This window comes from Phalacrocorax carbo, chromosome 5 (assembly GCF_963921805.1).
Source record: "Phalacrocorax carbo chromosome 5, bPhaCar2.1, whole genome shotgun sequence".
NCBI classification, from domain to species: domain Eukaryota; kingdom Metazoa; phylum Chordata; class Aves; order Suliformes; family Phalacrocoracidae; genus Phalacrocorax; species Phalacrocorax carbo.
Genome location: NC_087517.1, coordinates 65387897 through 65411665, shown reverse-complemented (window position 1 = coordinate 65411665; position 23769 = coordinate 65387897). Strand labels below are relative to the sequence as shown.

Sequence of the window (23769 nt, the reverse complement as noted above, 5' to 3'; positions counted from 1 at the left end):
AAAACATTGTCTTTAGCATTAGTGCTAGGAGGCATGAGTCTCGTGGGAGTTCACCTGGTACAGCCAAGCTGGCAAGATCTGTGGCGGTGGAACACAGAAGTCTGTGGGATGGGATAACCCACCTCAGTATGTTTCTTCCAAAATGATGGGGAGGTGATTGATGCATGGTAAATACGTGTGTGGGCTTGCAGCTCACGCGTTTGGCATCGATCCACTCTCAGATGCCGCTGTCGGATTAAATACATGCCATACTTCTAGTGGAGAGCCGGAATGAGGACGTAGTGCCCAGTCCTGGGTTATGCGGCCATGAGGGAGCCGAGTCGTGCAACAGGAAATAAAGCCAAAGCTACGTGTGAGCGTGATACCAAAGAGAGAAATTTCTGTGAAGATGATAACTGGAATTCTGATTTCATTGATGATGCCGCAATGAAGAGATAGGTGTCTTTGAAGAAATTTTCGGTAGTTCCTTTTGCTTTGGAAGATGGCAGGTTGGCCAACAAGGAATGCAGGCATGCTGTGAGATAAATTTAGAAGAAAAATTACCATATCTGAACTTCAGATATGAAGAACTGCTAAGAACTGCCAAGAGGATATCCTGATGGTTTTCTTGAACTATTTTGTTTGCGGCACTGTAATCCTAGGACTTTCAGCTGTGGACTTGGACTTTGCTGTTCTGAGTTCTGTAAAAAAACATAGAGCAGTTTTTTAGTCTTTCCTGAATGAACCGTATCACTTAATTTCACTTCTCCCTCACATATAGGTAGCATGTCAATCTCACACACTGTTGCCTGATATTTCTCTTTTGTTGTGAGCAGAACTAGCCAAATGACACGCAGGCAGAGTTTTTACATAGTAAGTGGCTGGCCGTGCTCATAAACGATGTTCATTCCTCCCCCGTTTCACCTTTCCTTGCTGCTCCCTTTAACAGTTTGTAAGGTGCCTTTTCTTTGCTTTTCTGGGGGGTGAGAGAGGGGGTAAAAAATTGTAGTTGTGAAAAAGATCAGGTATGTGGCCAAAGGAATCAAAATAGTAAGAGCTAAGGGGTTGTAAAGAGAATTAGCTTGGGGGTGATGAAAGACTCTGCTGTCAGAAATGCACTAAGCAGTAATCTCTAAACCAAGGATCTGACACTAAATGAATATTAGATCTAGGACCAAATTCCTAAATGACTTTTTTTACTGTAAATTTAGACTATAGAGCTAAGGACTATGTTAATGTCCTGTTTCTAGAAGTTTCTACTACTGTCACTCTTGAGGTTCCTGCACTGAGCACACGGTACTAAAGAACAGATGTGCGGATTTGCAGAATAGGTCTCTACAGCAGAAACATAAATCAAATGACAGAACTTCGTCATTGCTAGTGATTTTATTTTTAGCATATTTGATTATTCTTTACTTAACAAATCAGGCTGCTAATCAGAAATAGAATTATATTGCAGCAAGTTTGGTAGCTGGTACTGCAGAGTTGGGTAACTAATCTTTCTTGCTGTTTGCTTCAGATAAAATGTGAAATAATGAAACTGAGATATCTAATAGAAAAGAATAATATGACTATGTAAACAGTTGCCTACCTGGGAAATTTGGATAGGCGCATATATTGTATGCTGCTATTATGGTTCTGGTTTTCTCTCTTTACCTGTTTCTTGACATTAGTGCTTTCCTTATAATCTTTTTGCATTATTTTAGAAGGACTTTTTAGCAAATGGACATTTTACCATCTTTGCAAGTCCGTATAGCTCTTCTCCAAGGATCCCACTGTATACCAGGCACAAGAATGCTGAACTCCTTAGAATTCTAGTTTGGCATTTTGACCCAAATATTTTAGAACAGAATTGAGCTGCTTTGCTAAGGGAAATGAATTTTTCCTAAACATATGAACTCTTTTCTTCTGTTTCCCATGTTAGGTGGATAAGTTACAGCCAAAACTGGGAAAGTAACTTTATTCAGGGAAATTATTAGGATGTAAATATAAATCTATAAATCACAGAATGGTTTGGGTTGGAGGGACCTTTAGAGCCCATCCAGCCCAACCCCCCTGCAGTGAGCAGGGACATCCCCAGCTAGATCAGGTCGCTCAGAGCCCCGTCCAGCCTGGCCTGGAACGTTTCCAGGGACGGGGCATCGACCGCCTCTCTGGGCAACCTGGGCCAGTGTTTCACCACCCTCACTGTAAAACATTTCTTCCTTATATCTAGTCTGAATTTACCCTTTTGTAGTTTAAAACCATCACCCCTTGTCCTGCCACAACAGGCCTTGCTAAAGAGGTCGCCCCCACCTTTCCCATAGCCCCCCTTTAAGCACTGAAAGGCCACAATAAGGTCTCCCCGCAGCCTTCTCCTCCCCAGGCTGAACAGCCCCAGCTCTCCCAGCCCGGCCTCGCAGCAGAGGGGCTCCAGCCCTCGGAGCATTTCTGTGCCCCCTCTGGCCCCGCTCCAACAGCTCCACGTCCCTCCCGCGCTGAGGGCCCCAGAGCTGGAGGCGGCGCTGCAGGGGGGTCTCCCCAGAGGGAGCAGAGGGGCAGAATCCCCCCCCTCGCCCTGCTGCCCGCGCTGCTGGGGTTGGCCTTTGGGGCTGCAGGCGCACATTGCCGGCTCGTGTCCAGCTTTTCGCCCTCCAGTACCCCCAAGCCCTTCTCTGCAGGACTGCAATCACAAGCTTAAAAAGAAGCATGCAATTGTTGAGGTACAGAATCAAGGTCCAAACATTTAGTATCATTCAGAAAACACAGTCAATTCAATGGATATAAGAAAATTCTATCTAGCCAGGGAGAAAGGTTTCTTAAATTACCATAGAAATGAAATATTAAAATATGGAAATCAGTGAGATTTCAAGGGTTAGTGTCTTAGCAACACAAGTAAAATCTTCACTGAAATGTTCCATTTTTTAATAATTTACTGCACATTTTAGGATGCTGCGTAATCTGCTTGCTAGACCTTCTCCAGAGTGACTGACAGCTTTATCAGAGCTAATGAAGGTCCTCCTCATCGAGCTAGTGTCTATGGCAAAATTCCCACTGTTTTCAGTAAGATCAGAACATTTGCAAACAATTTTACAGCAAATATTGAACAAGATGAATTTTGCATTGTAGAGCTTTAAATAGTACAGAACTGCCGTCCCTGAAAGAGATGGACTCAACAATTCTGTAAACATTAATTTTTCATAATATTTAAATGTATTACATAAAAGCTGATAGAAAATCAACAATTTTGGGTGCTGCTGTAAACATTTAGTGCCCTCAGTCAGACAACATTTTAGACTAAGGAATCACCCTGATCTCAAAAATCTTCCTGCAAATTGTTTAGAAATTGTAGTTTGCAAGAACTTTAGAAATTGGTATGTTTGAGAAGGGACATTTTATTTTGAATTTATATTATAGGCCATTTAATATCATCTTTTTATTTTGCACTTTGACAAGCTGCATAAGCATCTATTCAACCAAACTCTTTGTGACAGATATGAAAAAATAACATAACTTTATAGTTTGTTTTAATAAAAATTCAAAAATTGTGTGTCTACCTCCTGGTTGGAATTAGGAAGATTCCAACTCCCTTGTATTTGCTTTTTATTACAACCTGTATTATAACCATTGAAGGTCATCTAAGCCAATCTCCTGTTCTGAAGCTTTACTACTGCCATCAGCAAACTGGGTCAGTCATAGCTTGGTGAAGGCAAATTTTGAAAACCTTCAAGGACAGGTATTTCACTGCTTCGTGGGTAACCTGTTCTAACGGTGCATTACCAGTGTTGTAAAAACTTATTCCTAGTGTTCAATCCAAACCTCGTATGCCATCAAGTGTGGCTGTTGTCACTAATCAGATCATTTAGGACTAAAAAGGGATCGGTATTGTCATCTTTGGAAGTGACTTTCAAGTAGTTGTAAACTGCTGGAACTCCTTAGTTTGTTTTTCAGACTAAATAAACCCAGTTTCTTCAACTTCTCCCAGTTTATGTACTGTAGACCCTTGACCATCTTGGGCAGCCCTTTTATGGACCTTCTCCAGTTTTCCAACACCGTTCCTGAATTTAGAGGACGTGAAGTGGGAAAGCTAGACACAAAATTGCAGGTGCAGCTACAGTCATGCCAAGTGGAGGGGATTACTAACGCTTTGATCTGCTGGCTACATTTCTCCTAAGGTTTGCCTTATTTGTGATGCAAGTGCAGGGCTGGCTGGTATTCAAGCTGGTGTTTCCCATAACCTTCAGGTCCTTCCCATCAGAGCTGCTGCTCAGCCTGAATTGATAAATGGGGTTTTTCTAGGTGCGGAAATTTGCACTCACTGAACCTCATGAGTTTCTTTTGGAGTAAGGTTACTTTTCTTTCTGGGCAATAGTTAACAGCCGGCTATGATTAACTTTTGAGATGGCAATATTTCTCAAGGAAATAATTGGCATATGTTACTTATCACAGGCTAATTAGGTTTTAATTCAAGTTTCTACTTCCTGTGACTTTCTGAAAAGCACTATGGAAATATAAAATCTAATTTAAAATGTATCTGTCTCATAGCCTGTTTTACTAGCAAAACAACTTCCTCATAGAAAGTAAATCTGGAGACTCAGTCCTCCTGTTCTTACCAGGCAAAATTTTTATAGATCCCAAGTAATACAGAATCGCATAGACCTACACATATTATGATGAAGCGAGACTGAAATAGCAGACCGTACTTCCTAATCTCTCCTGGCAAAGACTCTATCTCATGAAAAAGGCATGTCTATCTATGAAACAGAGTTAATGTCAAAACGGTATACCTCAAACCTGAGCAAACACTCAGTCATATGTGCAGGTACATCAGCCTTTAGCTTTTGCATCATGATTTTCGTTCTGGTGACTTACAGAGATAGATGGTCTAAATCTAGTTGTGTTTGATCCTGACCTCTTCACTGAGTCCAGAGTTTTGATCTACGTTAGAAAAGGTTTATAAAATGTTACAGAGAGATAATGTGAGACTCGACTTAATATAACTAATGATTTCAAAAGAGAGTATTCATTAAACAGTGAGTGTGAGGGTAGATTTTTATTTTAATATGCTTCAGAGCCAATGTAGATTATGCATATGAAGCTTAAGAATGTATGCATTTCCTACATATCTTAGCCATCAATTCATAACTGTTCTGTTGTCTGTACTCTAAAAATACTGTTAAACTGGACCAATTGCTCCTTTTTTCCCCAAAGAATTATCTTTCCAGATTCTCATATTATCATATTTTACAATTATCAAGCCTAGTCAGTTGACAGGGTGAAGGATTTATTTTAAAACACCTTTGCAGAGATGTTTTTTTCTTCTCTTTGCAGACCTTACCCCCAGCTGTCGTATCTGTAGTTTCATGCATATGTGCTATCTGCTGCTAAAAATAGAAGTTTATTATTAAAAAAAACACAAACAAGTAGAAAAACAACCCATTTCTGTCCTCAGAATTTAACTCTTCTGCCAGGTTTCTGAGCACTACCTTAGCCTGGCTATTCTCTCCCCATCATTCTGTGCACTAATAGGGTTGGATAAATCTGTTTGAATTCGGGAGTTCTGTAACTCTCCGTGGAGGACTGCGGACCAGAAATTAGATGGATGGCCCTGAGTACCGGGCAGCTGACAGCCTCTTTTCCAAGAGTGTGTGAGATAACCTCTTTAGGCTGTAATTTTACTTATCAGCACCTTTTCTTCCCCTCTGCATTTTGTAGATTATTATCATATGAGAGCAGATTATGGTCCTCTTTTATTTTCCTCTGGTAAGAAAGGGAGCATAATGTATGCTGCTCCTCTGCTTCACCTGCAAGTCAAAGGTGTCAGCCAAGTTGTCTCAGCTCTGGCTGAGAACCTTACAAAGCTTTAGACCATTACAGCGAAAGAACCACACTAGCTGTTGCAGCCTACATATGATTATTAACTACTAAGTTTAGAGTTTGTGTTGTTTGTTTTTTTTTTCCCCCTGGTGACTCTCAGGTGGTGGGTACAGATTTGGTTTTAATCCCTACTTATCCATTGTAACGTCTGCATTAAAGCTTGAAAGTAAACAACAAGCACTTGATTCTACCTCTTCTTTTTGGCTTGCTCCTGGTTTTCCAGCATTTGTTGATTAACAAGAGCCAGCCTGGCTGGTCTCCACTTGCCTTACTCTGCCATGCAACATCTATAGTGTTGTCTCTCAGTGGGAAAGAGCTGTTCCCAGCAGTCTTCCCGAAATTGCAGGAGTGCAGAGGAATGCCTCATTGTTTACCTTCAGTGTGCACAAAGCCACCGGAGACTGACAAATGAGTAGGATAATGTCTTCACAGCACCATAGCTTCTGCATCTTTTCGTAAACTCACTGACAACAAACCTTCTGCAAATGTTCCAAACAAAACCAAAATTTGGTCAGCTATTCTGAGGAGGTAAGGTTATCTTTTTTTCCCTTATGGTAACAGTTGGATGCGTCAGCTGTGAGTTACATAAGAGCAATATCTGGTATACTCTAGGAAAAAAGTGCTGGAGAATACCTCCCCGGTTAGGATGCAATTTTTATTTTATCTGTCATGTATGGACATATTGGTTTATATATGGCTGTTTAGTACATTTTCATGGTGGAAAAAAATCCCCACACTAAAAAAAAAGAGTGTGTATACATCGTGGTTGTTAAACTAAACTGATAGAGACAAAGTAGTACAACTTTTTAGTACAGAATGGCCTGTAGTAAGGGGTGGCAATCACGTAATTTTTTTAAGCAGATGGTGTACTACAAACCCCAGTCAACTACCGGGAAGTTCTAGCTTTGCTTTAGTGAGGGAGGAAATCTCTAGTACATTTTCTGGGACACAAATGGAGCCACAAACTTTGAAGGAATGGTACAGATTTTGCCCTTAGCTGCACAGGTTACAATAGGCGATTTAATTAACTTCTGTTGAGTAAATAATGTGTGTATCCCTAAAAAGAGAAGAGGAAATAGCTACTGCTAGATGCAGCCTGGAATATTGGACTGACTGAATTTAGGAGGATCCGAAAAACAGATTATTGTGGTAGACACATTAAAACCTAAACATTCTACAGGAGTTGAATGATACTGTCGTGAAACTTACTCAGAATCCAGAGAGAATAATGTGGGTGGAGGGAGACAGGGAAAGAAATCAAAGCCTTACAAATTTGAATCTTTTATCATCTGGAATGAGCCTCTTGGCATACACTGTGGAGAAAAGGGAAATTATAACAGAAATAGCATAGAAATGGGCCATATCAGGCCTTGAATGTGCATTTTAGTGTCTTTTTGTGAAACGCTATCTCCAGTAAGAATTAGAGTGTAAGTTTTATAACATGTGAAAAAAAAAAAAAGCTGGTGATGCAACACAGGTTTACGGTGCAATGACAGGGATGGAGGGGCTGAAATACAAACTCACGACACTTAGATGTAAATGTATCTATTACTGTGTAAAGGAGGTGAAATTTGTACTTGGCTTCCCCTTAGCTCGCCAGTAACACCTGATGTCTTTCAGAGACAAGGGTTACAGGAAGGCGACAGGTATAGCGAACGCGGCCCGAGGGCGGGTTTTGGGGCGATGCCGGGGCTCGGGCCGGCATTCCCCCTCAGAGGGGCCACGCAGGCTTTCCTGCCCAAAGGGCGGCCGCGCTCCCCGCCGGTCCCTGCTCGGCGGGAGCAGCGAGGACGCCCGGAGCTGACTGAACCCCCCTTCACCGCGGGGTGGGGGAAGCCGCCGGCCCCGAGCCCGCCCCTCGCCACCCCGCGTTACCGCCTCTCCCCGCCGGGCCGCTGCCGGCGCCATTGGCTCGGCCGGGCCGGGCCGCTCCGCTCCGCCCGTTGCCAAAGCGACGGCGGCGCCGGGGGCTGCGGGCCGGGCCGGGGCGGGCCGAGCCGGGCTGGGGCGGGCCAGGCCGCGCCGCTGGGTTCCCGCCCCCCTGCCGCCGCCGCCCCGCAGCCGGCGGGCTGGCAGCTGGCAGCCTGCCGTCCGCCAAGATGGTTCACCATTCGGGCTCTATCCAGTCCTTTAAGCAGCAGAAAGGTCAGTGGAAACCCCTCCGTCCCCGCGGCGGCCGTGCGGGCGGCCCCGGCCCGCCGTGCAGGTGCCCGGGGAAGGGGGGACACACACGCCGCCTCCAGCGGGTGCGGGTCCCCGCTGCGGTTTCCGTGCAGGTAACGCCCCGGGGGGTGCCAGGTGCATCCTCTGTGCATGCCCGCACACATGCCTGTGCGTGTCCGCATGCGGGCTGCCACCCCGGCTTGCGCTCCGGAGGCGTGCTGGTGCTTTCGGGTGTTTTACGGGTTTATAGCCGTGAGGCTGCAGCGCGCGGGGAGGATGCCCGGCGGGGCGAGCTGAGCTGAGCCGAGCTTAACCGAGCCGAGTTGAGCCGCCCTCCGGCGCCCGGCGGGGTCCGGCCCAACCTCCGCCAGCCGCTCCCTCGGCGGGAAAGTTTTTGTCCCTGAGAAAACTGTTTTCAGTTGTTGTACAGGTAATTTTAGCGATGTCCGTACGTGGACAGGTCGTTCAGCCTCTGGAGTTTGCTGCTGTTTCTGGCTTTAGTCTTCGTGTCGTGCTATTAGCCAAATATAAATCTTGAGAAGGAATAACAGCTGTTAACTGTGCGGGGGGTCTCTGGCGTTACAGGTGCAAGTACTACTTCGGGTCAGTCCTGTCTGGTTATTTGTTTGTTTGAAGGTTTTAATTACAAAACAAAAGCTGTTACTGATCAACAAACACAAAGGTAAACTGTCAGTTGCGATTACACGCACTTGCTGTGAAACCTTCATTGTGTTTGTGGTAGAAAAAAGATAATTCCCATCAGAAACTTTTTTTTTTTTTTAATCCTGGAACTGCTACTTCCAGTATATATATGTATTTTTTTTTCCTCTCTAATTTTACTTGACTGAAAAGATTAAACCAAGATTTCTTTAATTGTGAGCGTCCCTTTGAACTCTTCCCATTGTTTTAGTTAACAAACTTTTTTTTTCTTAGAGTACAGTATGCCATAAATTATGATTTAATATGGTAAGCTTCATAGATAAATCATGGGTTCACTTATTGGATTTTGCCTCATTCCAGTTCTTTGCTTTGAATGGTTAGTGGGAAATAAATAATTCAAAGCACTTATTCCATTCTGGTAGTTCAATAATAAATTTAGTTACTTGCTGTAGAGGCTTCGCGTTTAATGCCTATCTTGTGTGCAGTTATGGGTGGTGATGTTTCAAACTGTAAAATGTCTAGTTTAGTCAGATTTGAAGTTAGTGAATTAGTATAAAAATATCTTTTTAAATGGTTATAGATCTGTTTATAAAAGCATCAGGTGACCTGAAGCACAGTGTTAATCCTTAGGTTTTTTATAAGAAGATATTTCTTAAATTATAGCAGTATTTAGCAGGCTCCAGCGTCTCGGTCAAGGTCCTTCAGGAGCTGTTCAGCTGTTCTGTAACAATCTTTAAAAATACAAAGCCCAAAACCTAACTTTATTATGTTCAGGTTCAGGGATGAAATTAAATTGCTTAAAAACAAGCTATGCCATGTGATTTATGAGTTTGTATGTTTGCGGTAGTCATAAAAGTTCATCATAACCTAGTGGGTTTCGCCAGTTACTTATTGAGAAGTAGATTGTTGTTCTCCCCTCCTTATTCCTGAAGAATGTGCCTCGCCAGTCATAAGCCTTTGGAAAAGAGCGGATGCTGTTACGGAGCGATGGAGCCTGTACAGTATTGACTAGTATGTGTATCACTTTCCTGAACATCTCATATGCAACGTGATGTGTGCTAAACCCACCTGAATGAGTTCGGTCTCTGTTTTTCTCAACCTACAGCTTTTAGGGATGGGTGAGGATGTGTGATGTCTTGGGCAAAAGGCTGCAGAGAAACTAAGCAAACAGAAATCATAATCGAGAACTCATCATCCAATCATAAGGTTTTTAAAAGAAGCTGAGAATCTGGTGCTCTGGAGTTCATAGGCACTGATCTCTTAGCAGCAGAGAGCATCATGTTATTTTGTGTAGTTTTTTCAAATTTGGTATTTTGTATCATTTTCCTACCTTAGGATTTCGGTTACTGTTGTTTCTAACTTACTGTAGCTGAGACTTTGACTAACTGGGCCGTTTGTTTTCTAGCTGCTCACAAGACAGTGCCCTAAATTCCCCTTTTTTACAGAATCAGTGGTAATCCTCATGAAATGGCCAACTGCCCATCACAGCTGTGCCTCGTATGCTTCACTTGCATTAAGATCAAGCTTTATTTCTTTGGGGGGGGACTGAAAGGGCATGATTTTTATGTGGATTCTCAATCATACAGGAAAGATATAAATCAACAAAGACGGTAGTTCCTGAAAACAAATAGAAATTAATTTTAACCTCTTTAGAAACAGAGCTTTTACCTATTGCCAGGTAACATGATATTCAAACTCAATTGCTGAAGAGAGGTAACTTTTAAGATGGGAGGCAATGGGCTAAAGAGCATTTTGTTTCTTTACCTACTTTGAGCACTTTGTTCTAGCTGAGAAGACAAGTAGTGGTTTTGGTACCAAAGTTGTCTTTGCAAGGCTTGGAAGGATATAGGACCAAGCACTCCAGTCTCTTGGGTGTCTAGGAACCTTCAACAGGGAGGAGAAAAGAGGAAGGGGGGGAAAGCAGCTTTATCCCCAGGATTTGGCTCTGGTTAGAGTGTTGTGGGGCTTTTTTTCTCTCTTTTTCCCTCTTGACAGAGTGAGGAGGCGCTCACAGTAGGCGGCTGCCGTTATAATGTAGCGCCATGGTTTTGTCTTGCTCTTTGTTCAGACTGTGTATGCAGAGCAAAACCCTCAGTTTTCAAAAGCTGCAGTAGAGCTCAGAGTAGTGTTATAAAAAGGCACGGAGAGTTTTGAAAAAAAGAATCTCATCCTTTACCCCAACGATTTTTGTTGTTCTACTTGTATCCGAAGGTATGCCTATCAAAAAGAGCAATGTCCTAAAGGTAGACTGATCTGTGTCTCTATACAGTAGTGTGTTAGATCTGTTGAGCCATCTGTATAGTATTTTGTGGCTATTTTTAACCTCTGCTGTGGCAGAAACTGCTTTTTTTTTTTTTCTGAAATTGCTTTCTTCAGTAACATTCTCATAGATAAAAAAATTATTATTAAATGCACACCTTTATACTTTTTACCCCTTCAAAAGGTGATATAAGCTATGGCCTCTGAAGAATCGCATCGGAGGAGAAAGGTTGAAATATTTCTTATTTACTAGTTTTTTCCCAACCATGCTTTAGGAAAGAAAAATCTCCATCCTCAGACATTAATGTACAGTTTTACTTAAAACTGCTCAGCAATACATAGTTATTCAGTAAGGAGAAATAATAAGAAAATGTTGATGAGGACAAAGATCATCTCCACAGATAATTTGTAGCTTAGTAATTCCAGGGAAAGACAGCTTGTAGGATCTGGTATCTGATCTCAGTCACAACTGAATAACAATCTTTCAGACTCAGGACATAAAAGTATATGGTAACCTTACAGTAGGCTTTGTGCTTTCTGTAACGGGTATGGGACTGGTGCAGAGCAATTGCTTGTGTTATTAGGAAGCTCTATTGAAAAATTATATCCTTCAGAAGGAAAGGCAATCTAATTTGCAAGAGGCTATTAACCGATACTTGATGGTGAGCGGGTTTGAATGTTTCTGGCCTGACAGAAGGTAAAACCTGTGTTCAGCATGCAGGTCAAGGCAATTACGATGCTTAAAATTTCAAATATCTAGGACTTCACTCCCAATACACAGACTGCAATTTCCTGTTTACTCTGCTGGGTGCAATTGACTATTGTTGTTCTTCTTAATCCTCCTATCAAATCTTTTTAATGAAAGAGTTCCAGGCTGGGAAGAAGAGAAGATGTACATGCCTTAAAATTGAATTGCTTTTAGCATCGTGTATGAGTTTTAAGAACATGGACTGCAGATGAAAATCCAGCGGCTACTTTGGGGTACTTCTCATGCTTCCTTTTCAAGGTGTGTAACGGGACAGGAAGGAGCTCAGCAACTTCAATACTCGTTATGCCTTTAGTAAGAGTGCTGATTTAGCTTCCTAAGGGATATAGCTTAAAATTGTCTGTCTTCTGAACAAATTAGCAGTCTCCATAAAAGACAGCTATTCCTAGATCTGAACTTCTGATCAGTGCCCAATATTTCGTTTAATTTTATATATTAGCCACCTGAAGTTGTAGCATGGTTTAGATGGATGGAGGGTTGGGCTGAGAGTCTCTAAAAAGCTACATTCTCCCTTCATGGAGGCACTTGTTACTTCATGAACTGGTCTCATCACACTGCTTTGAGCTACTTAGAGGAACACTGCTGTTGTAGAGTAGAGCTTTTTTGTTATGGCTCTTCTACTCTAATTTTAAGATCTTCATGAGCTGCATTCTTTGTAAAACAACTTGTGAATTTAAATGAGGTTTCATAAAAATCACTTTTTTTTATATCACTCCACAGTTTTCGGTGTTCAGAAACTTGGAATTGTAATTAAGATTCTCATGGAGAATTCTCCAAGGATGTTTGATGCTTCAGTGGCACCAGTGGACCTAGTAAAGTTAGTAATCCAGAGAGACTGCTGGAATTACTAGAAGATGCTGTTCTGTCATACAAAAATTTATGAGAGATCGTAACTCATAGTTGTTGTTCTCCAGAGCAGAAGGGTCATGTTTCCATCTCAGCATGAGTAAAGGAATTTTTAGGGCTCAGCTCTTTCATTTGTATTCCAAGGAGCACTAACATGTACAGAAAATTTCAAAGCTATCCTTATCTTGACTCTGAAAGCTTAGAGCAACACAGCTATTAATATACTTCCTTAAAATGATAGCATATTCGAATAGTGCTATTTATAATGCTCTTTCAGGGCACTGAAAAGCAAGGCCCAATTTTTAATAAGATTTACCTGGCTCTATTTGCTCTTATTTTTGTTGCCTGGTAGAGCTGCATAACTTAAGGAGGACTTCACCTTTTTCAATCAGACACCTTCGAAGGGCCTATAATATATCTTTTTATTCCAGATTATGCTGTTGTGGGTTGTAACTTCAATAAAATATAGAGCTGCATTGAAAACAATCATTGAATGTGGCATATTAAAGCTTATATTATGCAGGTGTGTGAGTGCTGTAGAAATAAATTAAATATTGGTTTGATCCCCCCCCCTCCCCCCACTGAATGAATATTTTAAATGAGAAAGCTAAGGAAATGAGAAATTTTTGGTTTGTCGCATAACTGCTCTCTGACTACAGACGCCAGTGCTGTGGTAAGATGTCTGGGCATTAGCTTCCTACGTTCTGATTTAAGTATAGCCTGGTATAGTATTATCTGTGGGGAAAAAAAACCTTGTACCTCTTCCAAAGCTTTTCAAAACTTCCTCAGCAAGGACCTGTTAAAACAGGCAACCCCCGCCAATGCTGGTTTTCTTTAGAACTCTCATTTTACCATTTATATTTCATTGAGTGTCACCGCAAAACTGCAAGTTCCAGTCCTGCCTTTACATTTTGGTTGGTTTGTTCTGCTTTTTGTCGTTTTTAAAATCTGCTGAGTGAGGATGATAAACAAAACAACTCTTCCAGTGTAAATTCTGTGAAATATTTGTGATAGTAGTTTCAATATGCCCGATTTTGTTAAAGAGTTTTGCAACAAAATTAGCAGTAGTCAACATACTTCATGATTAGGTGTATTTTACAGCTCCAACAACCATGGGAAATTGAAATATCATCTTAAATAACAGCACCAAGAGGCCTGCGTTCCAAGCAATGCAGCCAGCTAGATAGCAACTGGAGAAGTAAGGATGCTTTTTTTTTTTGACCCCACTGAAAAGTGAGGAAAAAAATAGCCGTTCATATTTTAGGCGTACTGTAGTAGCAGAAATTATCTGTGCGAAGTACATAAGCTTGCTGAGCAACATGGGGATCTCTTGTTTTCTGCTTGGGCCTGTCTAAGCTCAAGAGAGTATGTGTGCTGTCTTGAGTCGGGCACACAATGAGGTTTTCAGAAAGCATCATACATGGAGTTACCCAGGTTACAAATCTGAAATTCCCTTTACCAAGCTCGTTCTAGAATTACTTCAGTTCTGTATGTCCTAAACCATACATTATGGTAGACTATTTATCAGAGACGAGTGTATTTATCAGAGTGTAATGCAACTCAAAACTAAGCTACAGTGTACAGCAATATGTTTTAACAACTCTGAGCCTCAATGAATGCAAATTCATCCCTGTTTTCTCAAAATGAGATTCTGAGTCTGCCTCAATTTGTGTTATCATCTGGCTTGTGAGGGTTTCAAGCCAGTGCAGTTCCGTAAGTGAGGAGTTGTTCATTCTGACTGGTGACAGTTTAATTCACCATCCATTTGACTATTTTTAAATGGGTTTTTGAAGAAGCTGATATCTTAATTGTCCTTTTGGGTCACCTCCGATATATACACATCAGGAAAACATTAACATTTATGATGTAACTGATCTCCTTAAAGGTAGGGTCTCTTGAGAAAAAAGAAACCATAAAAATTAGATTCTATCTCTGCAATTCAGAAGAAGGAAGTGTGGTTTAAAGAGCATCCCATAGGAAGAGTATCTGCAGAATTCCCTTTTGAACAGTGGAATGCCGCTGTTCATATGGGTTTTGTTTGTTTCTTTAGTAACAACATAGGACAAGGAGACTCATGGGTTTTCTTGTTTCTTGGCTGAGATTCTTACTGGGTTCTGTGTAGTGCTGGTAGCTCAAGAAGGATTCACAAACAAAGGAAACGAGTGCTCTCAAATCTGCGTTGAAAAATTCATAAGTACATCACAGTTACTGAAGAGCTGTAGCTAGTCACGTATGCTCCAGATAACTACTGTGGTGGTGGCAAGCTCTGGAGTCAGAGAATGTTTGACATGTCAAATTCTATTCACTGCTTGTCTGATTCAGTAGAATTACACTTGCTCAAAAATTCCTTATTCCTTACCGTTTGTTTGTTTACTGACTTCACCGATAGCATGCCTTTCTGAGCTGGAAGGTGTGATGTGTGTAATATTTGCATTTTATCATCTTTTTGCTTCATTAAACTGGTGCGGTTAGTACTTATGGTAGATTAATTTTTCTCATCTATCACACTTTTTTGTGGGGGAAGGGGGTGGGAAGTCCCTTTTTGTCTTCAGGGTATTTTACGGCAGTCCAGTAGCTTCCTTTTCTGTGTGGTGGTTCTAAAAGTAACTTAACAGCATGAGAAAATAGCAACAAAAGAGCAGAGGGGATTAACCAGTGAAAATGCTAGGAGAATCAGACAATCCTAAGAGTTTTCAAAATTTATGAATGAGTTAAGAGATTATAGGGAGGAATTTTTACAGCAGAAAAGAGTAAACAAAAAAATGAGTATAGGAAGGTGAGTAATGATGCAGAGATGCAGAAACGGTAGGTGGGTAGATGGATGGATTGACAGATAAAACGATAGCAAGTAGTAAAAGCAGCCTGAATGTATTGAACAATCTTCTGTGTGGAAGCAGTGCTCCCTAACTGGTTATGCTGAAGTAGGACTGTGCACTGGGGATTTGCAGATATCTCAGCAGACCGTTTTCACACACAGCCATGTCAGCCGCAGCAGCTTCAGCACCGAGTACAGATTTCAAAGCCACTTGCTAAAGGAAAGAGGACGAAGTAACTTAGAGGCAGACGGTATCCGTGTCTCAAATAAGGTGATGCTGTAAGCGTGCGTAGAGCCAAACGCTTCAGAGAAACAGGTACTACTGGAATGCGTGATCTGTACGTCTGAATACTCTGCAGAGGCTGGATCTTTCAGCTGAGAAAAAAATGCAAGACCTCTGCGTTACCATTTACTCTCACATAAAATGTTTCTGATTTGCATTGGCATCGTACCTAAAAATGAAACGTGGTAGAACATATTGCTGGGTTTTGAATAGTCTCAGTGGAGAGGCCTGGGGGCCTAAATTCATCTTGTGCCGAAACCTTCCATTTTGTTGATACATTTAAAGATAGAGATGAGATATATTTATATTTTTATATGTTTTAACAGTTTACTTTTTACATATGTTTACACGTACATCTCTGAAGGCTAATCCTTTAGAGGGGAAGGTTATTATTTAAAAGCTATTTAGGTGAAATTTCACTGAACACTGTCACACCTGAGGGGCTCTGAATCACTCACAATCAGATTTTTTAAAGATTTTTCGAAGACGCAGGCAAGTACTCTGCCAGGGTTTTTAACAGCGCTTGGATATCTAACAGTGCAGTGATTGTTAGGAGTTATGCACAAAATGCTGTCTGCAAGGTGTTGAAATTCAGTGCAGCCCAGTACTTTAGAAAGCTGACCCTAAATATCTAAAACTTTATTTTTAAACAAGTCTGTGTTCACCAGAAAATTCAATTCTTTCTTAAAAATATGAACTTAGACCTGAATAGCCATTCCTGATTATATCTCTTACAGATGCATTAGTTATGGTGTAGTTATGGCTACGTCCAGAGTTAGCCCAGAATTCTGAGTTAGGCAAACTGCAAGCTTCATTGTAAGTCATCTGGCCTCCTGAGTGCAGTTGGTAGATAGCGAGTATATATCGCTGGAGTAACTGCAAACTAAGGAGGATATAAAAGCCATGGGTCCCTGGCATCAGCGCCCTGCAGCACATCACAGACTGACGAGTCCTTGACCAGGGTTATGTGAGACGTCATGGGATGCAGGGGAAGAGCATTTGAGGACTGTGTAAAACTTGTTGGGGGACGAACCAAATTGGGGAAAGCAATCAACATGCTTCGGGATCAACATTTTACCTTCACTACAAAACCTTTTTCTAATATGCCAAAGGAAGGATTTTTCAAATGAAATGTCTTGGGCTGCAATTTGCTTATATTACTATACTATAAGCGGGTGCTGTTGTCTATTCCACAGCCACCAATGCCTTGCTCTCGCTGTTGTGAAGTGCCTTGGTGTGTAGGCTTCAGTAAAAAAGGAAGAGAAGGATTTTCAGAAGCGTAAAGAGTTGGCAGGGATAAATGAATAATGCACAGGAGCTTAACCATGCTGCTATTAATAATTCACGCTTTTCAGAAATGCAGGACTTTGAAGTTGCTGTTTTAGAAATCCAGCCATCTAAATAAAGTGGGAAAAACAGCCTGTCATAAGAAAGCACTTATTACTGCTGTCCTTCCTGAAACGTGGACTCAATTTGTGGAAATTGGACTCAAAGGTATTTCACGATGATTGATTTTGTAATTATCTTGAGCGTACTTGAACATAAATAAAACTTTGTCAAAGAGATTTTATGGTTGTAGTCCGTATAGAAGACCCACATACTCTCAGTGGTAACAGTGGGATTTCAATGGATGTACCTGAGATTTTGATTGGATTTGCTTTTATGGAATTTAGCTATCAATAAGAAATGATGTGTCCTGTATCTCATCATCAAATGTAAGCAGTGGATGAAGAGGAATTAAAAAGATTGTTATTCATGGTCCAAAATGATAAGGAGAACAGGCTAACGAGGTAAGAATAACATTTCAAATTTTGGCCCCATGTGAAGACAAGTTCCCTGATTTTTATCTCCTGGACTGTCAGAGGTATTTACACAACTGAGGCATGGAACAACACTTTTAGACTGTTACTCTGAAGTAGATATAATGTCTTGTTAGGTGTCAGTCCCAACTTTCTACTGTTTTGTACTGTGGGAAAGGAGCATCTCCAACTTTCTAGAATTTTATATTGTAGGAAATCTAGAAACGAACATGTGATTGACTTGGGTTCGGTCTGAGCAATAAACACAGTGTTTTGAAATTGGCATTTGTAAATGCTTGTACTTTAATAGAAAGATTTTCTTCAGAATGAAAAAAGATGCTTAATATTCTAATGTCTAGACTTTAGATCTATCTGATGTCAGTCTGACTGGGCTGCTTTCCATCTTGGTTCTTGGTCATCACTTGTGACTTAATGTCCAATACCGGTGCGTTGGTTCTGGAGTGAGTTGTCTGAGGGACCACAGATTTGGTTTCTGAGGTGTTTGGGATTTGTTTGTACTGAAGCCTAGTGACTAGCATTCAACAGGAGTAGTACCATAGCTGTTGTGATTCTTTAGTGATATAAACAATCTTTTACTGCTCTTCCTTTTACTAGACCTAATGATTCAGTTTGGGATTTGGACATTAAAGCTTCTGTTCAGATCACACGGGACTTCCCTGTGGCTCTCTGGTGCTGTTATGTTTCTCACAAGTGTCTTAGTTGGTCAGGTAAAGAGCCTCCTTCACGTCTTGCATCGCTTCTGTTTTATTACCAGGAGCGAACTGTTAGCTCTTGGAGGATCTGGGCACAAGTCAGATGTTCTCGTGGTCACAATAAACATGAAGGAAGCTGTGCTTGTTACCTACTAGTGCCATTATCTAGTTAGTATGTACTCCTTTAGAAATAATTAATTTCATACCTATGGCCATCCATAGGTATTTGTTGTTAAACTTTTTACCTAGGCAGAAAGAATCCAAGTTTCTTGATGTGCTGGAATGAAAACAAAGCAAGGCAAAGAATCAAGAAATTGATGAAACTGGCTATTCAGCAACTTGTTCCCTTTAACAAGGGGAGAAAGAGATAAATGACTTCAAAACAAGTCTTCCTTTAACTTAGAAAAGCGTTTTTACTAGTGCTAACTTCTGTCTGAGGTTAACAGTCACCACTCCAATCCTGCAGTTGTGTTAAATTTTTTTGGGGCTGCTAAAAAACTCTTGTAATATAAGGAAAAAGAACAAATGTCTTTGGTATGGATGGTTAATGAAAACTACAATCAGTAAACATATTAGGCACGACTTCTTGACAAAGTACTATGTAAAGTTCCAGGAAAAAGAGAGGGATCAGGGAAAAGAGAGAGAAACACCTGGCCACTGAATGTTTTTATGATGATTATTAAAACTAGTTTGTGGTCTCTGCTTACCAGGTTTCGTATTATGAATATATGATGACTGTGTCTCATTAAAATGGACAGTCGTCTTTATAAGACACTGAGCAGTATATGAAAATGTATTTTAAAATAATGACTATTTTTATGTGGCTGTTATTTCTTTTGTTCAGCTCTTTATTATCTACAGGCAGGTGTTCCTGTATGCAACATCAGTTTCAAAATTCAACCAGAAAAAAAGAGCACTGGAGATGTTCTTCAGACTCTTTTTTTAGCGTGTAGAACAATTAGTTCAAAAATACCAAAACCATTAGGTAGAAAAGGGAATAGAAGAAATACTAATGTGATTCTTGTCCATGAATTAAGGGAGGGGGCATGGGGGGGGGGGGTAAAGGGTGTTACAGTTTAGAGTACATCAATGGGAAAAACTCCCCCCCACCTCCCCAAACTCTGAAGCTATAACTTTTTTTAAATCTACTGTAGAAAAAATTAAGAAATAACACTTTTATTATTTTCTAACTTTTACCTGTGAACACTTTTCTTGTTCACACAGAGGCTCCCAGGAGAAATGAAGTTTAAGATATCAACTCAAAGTGCTGTGCAGAGGTGGAATAATTAGGGGATCATGATTTTAATTTTCTTTCTGGTTTTGATAATTATTCACTTGTCTCTACTGACAGTCACTTTCTTTCTACTGGAATTTTAATGGGCTGTTTTGAAAGCTGCCTTAGTGTGACTGGTTGGAAGAGCTGATCAAATTTCAAGAAAATACTGGTCCCGTGAAAATTTGGGCTTACTGCTGTAGAGTCACTGTTTTGAGCATTTCTGACTGGTTCCATTGATGGTGTTAACAATTTATGACTAGGTGGCTAAAAAGAGTAAAGTTATAGGATTACAAAGATACCTTGCTTGGTGTCTGGTCAACTGGGAATTGCTGCACAGGAAGTATGATATAAATTGAAGGCACCAGATAGATCCTCTCTCTGTTGCTCTCAGAATGCTCAGATGATCTAATCTTGTAACCCAGGAGGTTGTGAGAAAAATACCAGATAACACCAGAGAGAATATATAGAGAAAAAACAAGAGAAAATTAGCGGATTAGTGTTTTCTCTGTTGATGCCTGAAATGGTAGATGTTTGAAAATGATGGAAGTGACAGAGTGCACTCTACCACGGACAGGACTTCATTACTAGATTTCCCTACAGAGCCAATACCAGCTTTAGTATTTTTCATAATTAGGTCATTTTTTGTGACCAATGTATTTATGTAATTTATTCTTTTGTAAGAGATCAGCCTGCACCCTTCCACCCTTCTCATCTCAGCTTTCAGACAGTAGAGGAAAAAAGGCTTTTGAGTTTCCCTTTCAACTTTCCAGTACTTTATGTAGAAGACGATGCCATTAGGAAGGGTGTATGAGGTATCTGTTACTTTGTGCTTATTAGAGCCCTTTCATGACTTCTGGAGAGACAGGGAGAGAAGCAGTGGCTGGAAAAAAGGTTGAAGCTTTGGTAGCTGTGTCTCACTGTTGAATACGTTAAGCTACATCTTCCTCTGCACTCATCTGGGGATCCTTGAGTGATACTGGGGCCTTGAATTAGCCCATTTCTACATGGTTATGAGATTTTAGTTCATTTCCAGCACTCTTGTTAAGCTGCCAAATGCACATTTATATTTTATATGTCCGGTGTATATATCCATACCTCAGAGAAAGGAAGTAGCTATCAGTGAAAAGATGCTAGCCTCTTAAACCATCACGCTTACATTAATTACGTGAGCATTAATACACCATGAGGAAGCAAATGATGACAGCTGAATTCAAACCAGCAGCAACTTTGTCCAGAATGTTTCATAGATTTCATCAAGAACATCCTAAAAAATTATACTCTCATGAAAAATGTATTTTAGTTTAGATTTTAGCCTTTTAGTTTACTTTTGCCTCTTTTATCTTCATTAGGGTATTTTCCTCTACTGATTTCCTTTCTTCATTTGAAATTCAGAGTTTTCAGAAGGTGCAGGGCTGGAGGGAAGAGGAGCAACACTCCTTTAGTGCATTTTGCTGTTACTTATTTCACTGATTTTTATTCCTTGTGTTTATTAGATGATTATTTAATACAATTTCCCCTAGAAAGTGTGTATTAATGTGGTTTTGGTTATGTGCCATCTTTTCCATGCTGTTTCAGCTTTCATTTCATGTGTTCGTTTATCTTGTAATGATCTATCTTTTGTAAACACAAGATTTTCCTCACGGATTCTGTTTGAAATTTCATTTTTTACTTGCTAAATACTTGAGTGCTGAGCTCACAGAAAAAAAAAAAAAGCTCGAGGCTAAAACCTGACTATAATTATTGGATGAAGATATATTTTATGCTACACAATAATGGTTGAGTTACCAATTTTGCCAATTTTGTTCTGAATTTTTTCTTATGCTTATTAAAGCTAGTCAGGTAGCAGATGCAAATCTGCATTACTACTACAAGGTTTCTCACAAGTAATTCTGGATGTTGCTGGACATGAGAGCTTCTAAATGTAAGTTAGCAGTTCATTATATGTTGCTAATAAGACTTCACTCTTTTTTCTGTTTTTATTCCTAAGAACTGGCATCATGGATGCTAATAAAGTTATAACAACATAGGAGGCACTCGTCCAAAGTAATACATTTGAGAACTACTTCAGCATCTATCTGCGGCATAGTGTAGCTCTAGGGTACTGATAGCTGGTTGCCTGTTCTGTCTGCAGATTGTCTGAGTTTTAAAATGACACAGCACTGATAGTTCAATTATCTTCAGATTTGTAAAACATGCTTTTGTTTTTCTTTTTTTTTTTTTTACAAGAAAACATAAATAGCCGAGAACCTGACCAAAAATTTCAAATCATCCATTGATTGTGGCAAAAAAAAGCTGAAGGCACTGATTAATCTGTTTGTTTGGTTGGGTTTTTTTTTTTTGTTTGGGGGGTGGTGGGGTGTTTGTTGTTTGGTTATGGGTCTTTTTTTCCCTAATAATCAGTAATCTGAGCATCCAACATGTAAATAATCTATCACACTGCATCATGGAAGTGGATGGAGACTGAAATACTGATGATTCCCATCCAAGAGCCTGCACTGAGAGAGAGCAAAGTGGGAGGGGGAGAGAGGCTGAGAAGATCCTAACCCTGATAGTTATGGGAATATTTTTTCTTAATGCAGAAAAAAATACTACTTGTCAGCATGGGAAATGGCACTTTTTAATAAATGCCTTCTGAGAAGTTATTCTAATCAAGGAATTATTGATTCATGATCCTCTTCTTTCTCCCTTATTTTCTAAAATTGTGCCAGGGGTTAGGTTCGACATGAATTTTACTTCATGAAAAAGGGGGTCTTGAGGATGGTACCAGGAAATGTGTGACAACTGCTCAGGGGGTAGAGCTGTTCCACAGTCTCACAGTTGTAGGTGCTGAATGAGTATGTGGTGCCAAGTCAATTTTCCACAAACAGTACTTTTTCCAATGCAGGAAGTCCATGCAAAAACTCAGTCTGTAATAGTGGGAAGCTCACGGTCCTAAATGCAGCGTAGTCTCTCTTGGGAAGCAGATGGTTTTTGCAGAGAGTTGTCATCTTGCTCTGTTTGGAAGCTGTTGTTTCATTGAGGATAGTTGCAGCTGGAGTATTGCGTGCTCCTGTAACTGCAGAGTTTAGGCAATTTTGTCTATGGCCAAGTTCTCCAAAATGGACATCCATATTTTTAATTAAAAAGTGCAGGAAAAATAGATCGTTTAGGTAAACCTAAGATTATAGGGAAAAGAGTCGGAATTTCTGTTTGTTCAGTTTCACAAAACCTTTACGTTTTTGGCAGTACTCTAAAATACAAAATTATCCTTAAACTACCACACTGTAAAAATTGCATACTTATCTTCAAAATAATTTTGCAAGAATACTGCAAAACTCAAGACTGAGATACCTAAACAGTAAAATATTCCTTACAAACGTTGTGAACATAAAAAGCGATGTATTTCAGTTCAGCCGTAACAACTTGCAGTATTAATCTTACAGATACAGGAGGTAAAGTTTTGGTTTTTGATACATGTGACTTCCAGTAACAGCCACCTTGAATTTGCTGGACGTCTGACTAGCAAAGGTAAGTTCCTTTCAGGAAATGCTTTAAAACTGGGTAGGATTGTGTTAAAAGATGTCTCTACTCCTTTGCATCTTCTTATTTCCTTATTTACTTTCTCTGTTAGTTTGCAGAACTTGGGAGATTGTTCTAAATGACAGTTTTTGACTTCTCATTGCCCCTTCTGTTTCCGTATTTTGAACCTTCATCAGTTCCACTTAAAAAAAAAAAAAAAGTATATATATAAAAAAATCTTTTGTCTTCATTCTGCTGTAGTTGCTCTATTAGTTTGACTCTTTCTGCTGTCTTCTCCCCCCACTTTTCTCTGAGGAAGAGCTTCCAGAACTGTATCAGAAATTAGGTCAGAAGGTGTGTCTGGAGGCATCTAGTCAAAAACTCTGTTCCAAGCAGCCCAACTTCAAAGCTAGGTCAGGTTGCTCAGACCCTTATCCAGTCAGGTTTTGAAAATCTCGTGTTCTGCAGCCTTCTCTGTCACCGTGCCTCACCACTCAGTGGGATGAATTGTTTCCTTATGACCAACTGAAAATTTCCACATTGCATCTTGTGACTGTTCTCTCTTGGCTTTTTGCTGGGCACCCATGTCTCTCTTCTCTCTGAAACTCCCCTCTTTAGGAAGTGGAGTTACCTGCAAATAGTGGCCTGGAAGTGCAGCTAAGTTGTCCCTTAGGCTTCTCTGGTGAAGCATTTTTTCACCAGCTGCTATTCCTGTGCCACGTGCTCCAGCTTCTTAACCATGTTAGTAGCCCTGCATTGGACAGTCTCCAGCATGTTGGGCTCTCCTGTGCAGGGAGGCCCCAAAACTGGGCGTTGTTCAAGATGTGGCCACAGGATGGTCAGCTAGAGGGGAATA

General features: G+C 40.5%; 1 protein-coding gene across 2 annotated transcripts in view; it reads left to right on the top strand.

Annotated features, from left to right (window-relative positions):
• Positions 1-23769, top strand: part of ANO3 (anoctamin 3) — a 217544-nt gene that overhangs the window by 64274 nt on the left and 129501 nt on the right. Inside the window, exon 1 of one of the 2 annotated variants that reach the window (XM_064452843.1) lies at positions 7818-7980. The exons of the other annotated variant lie outside the window; for it this stretch is intronic. Coding sequence (XP_064308913.1) covers positions 7935-7980 — 46 coding nt within the window. The 5' untranslated portion in view covers positions 7818-7934. Of the gene's footprint in view, positions 1-7817; positions 7981-23769 lie in introns of those variants that run through there. 2 annotated transcript variants of the gene reach the window in all.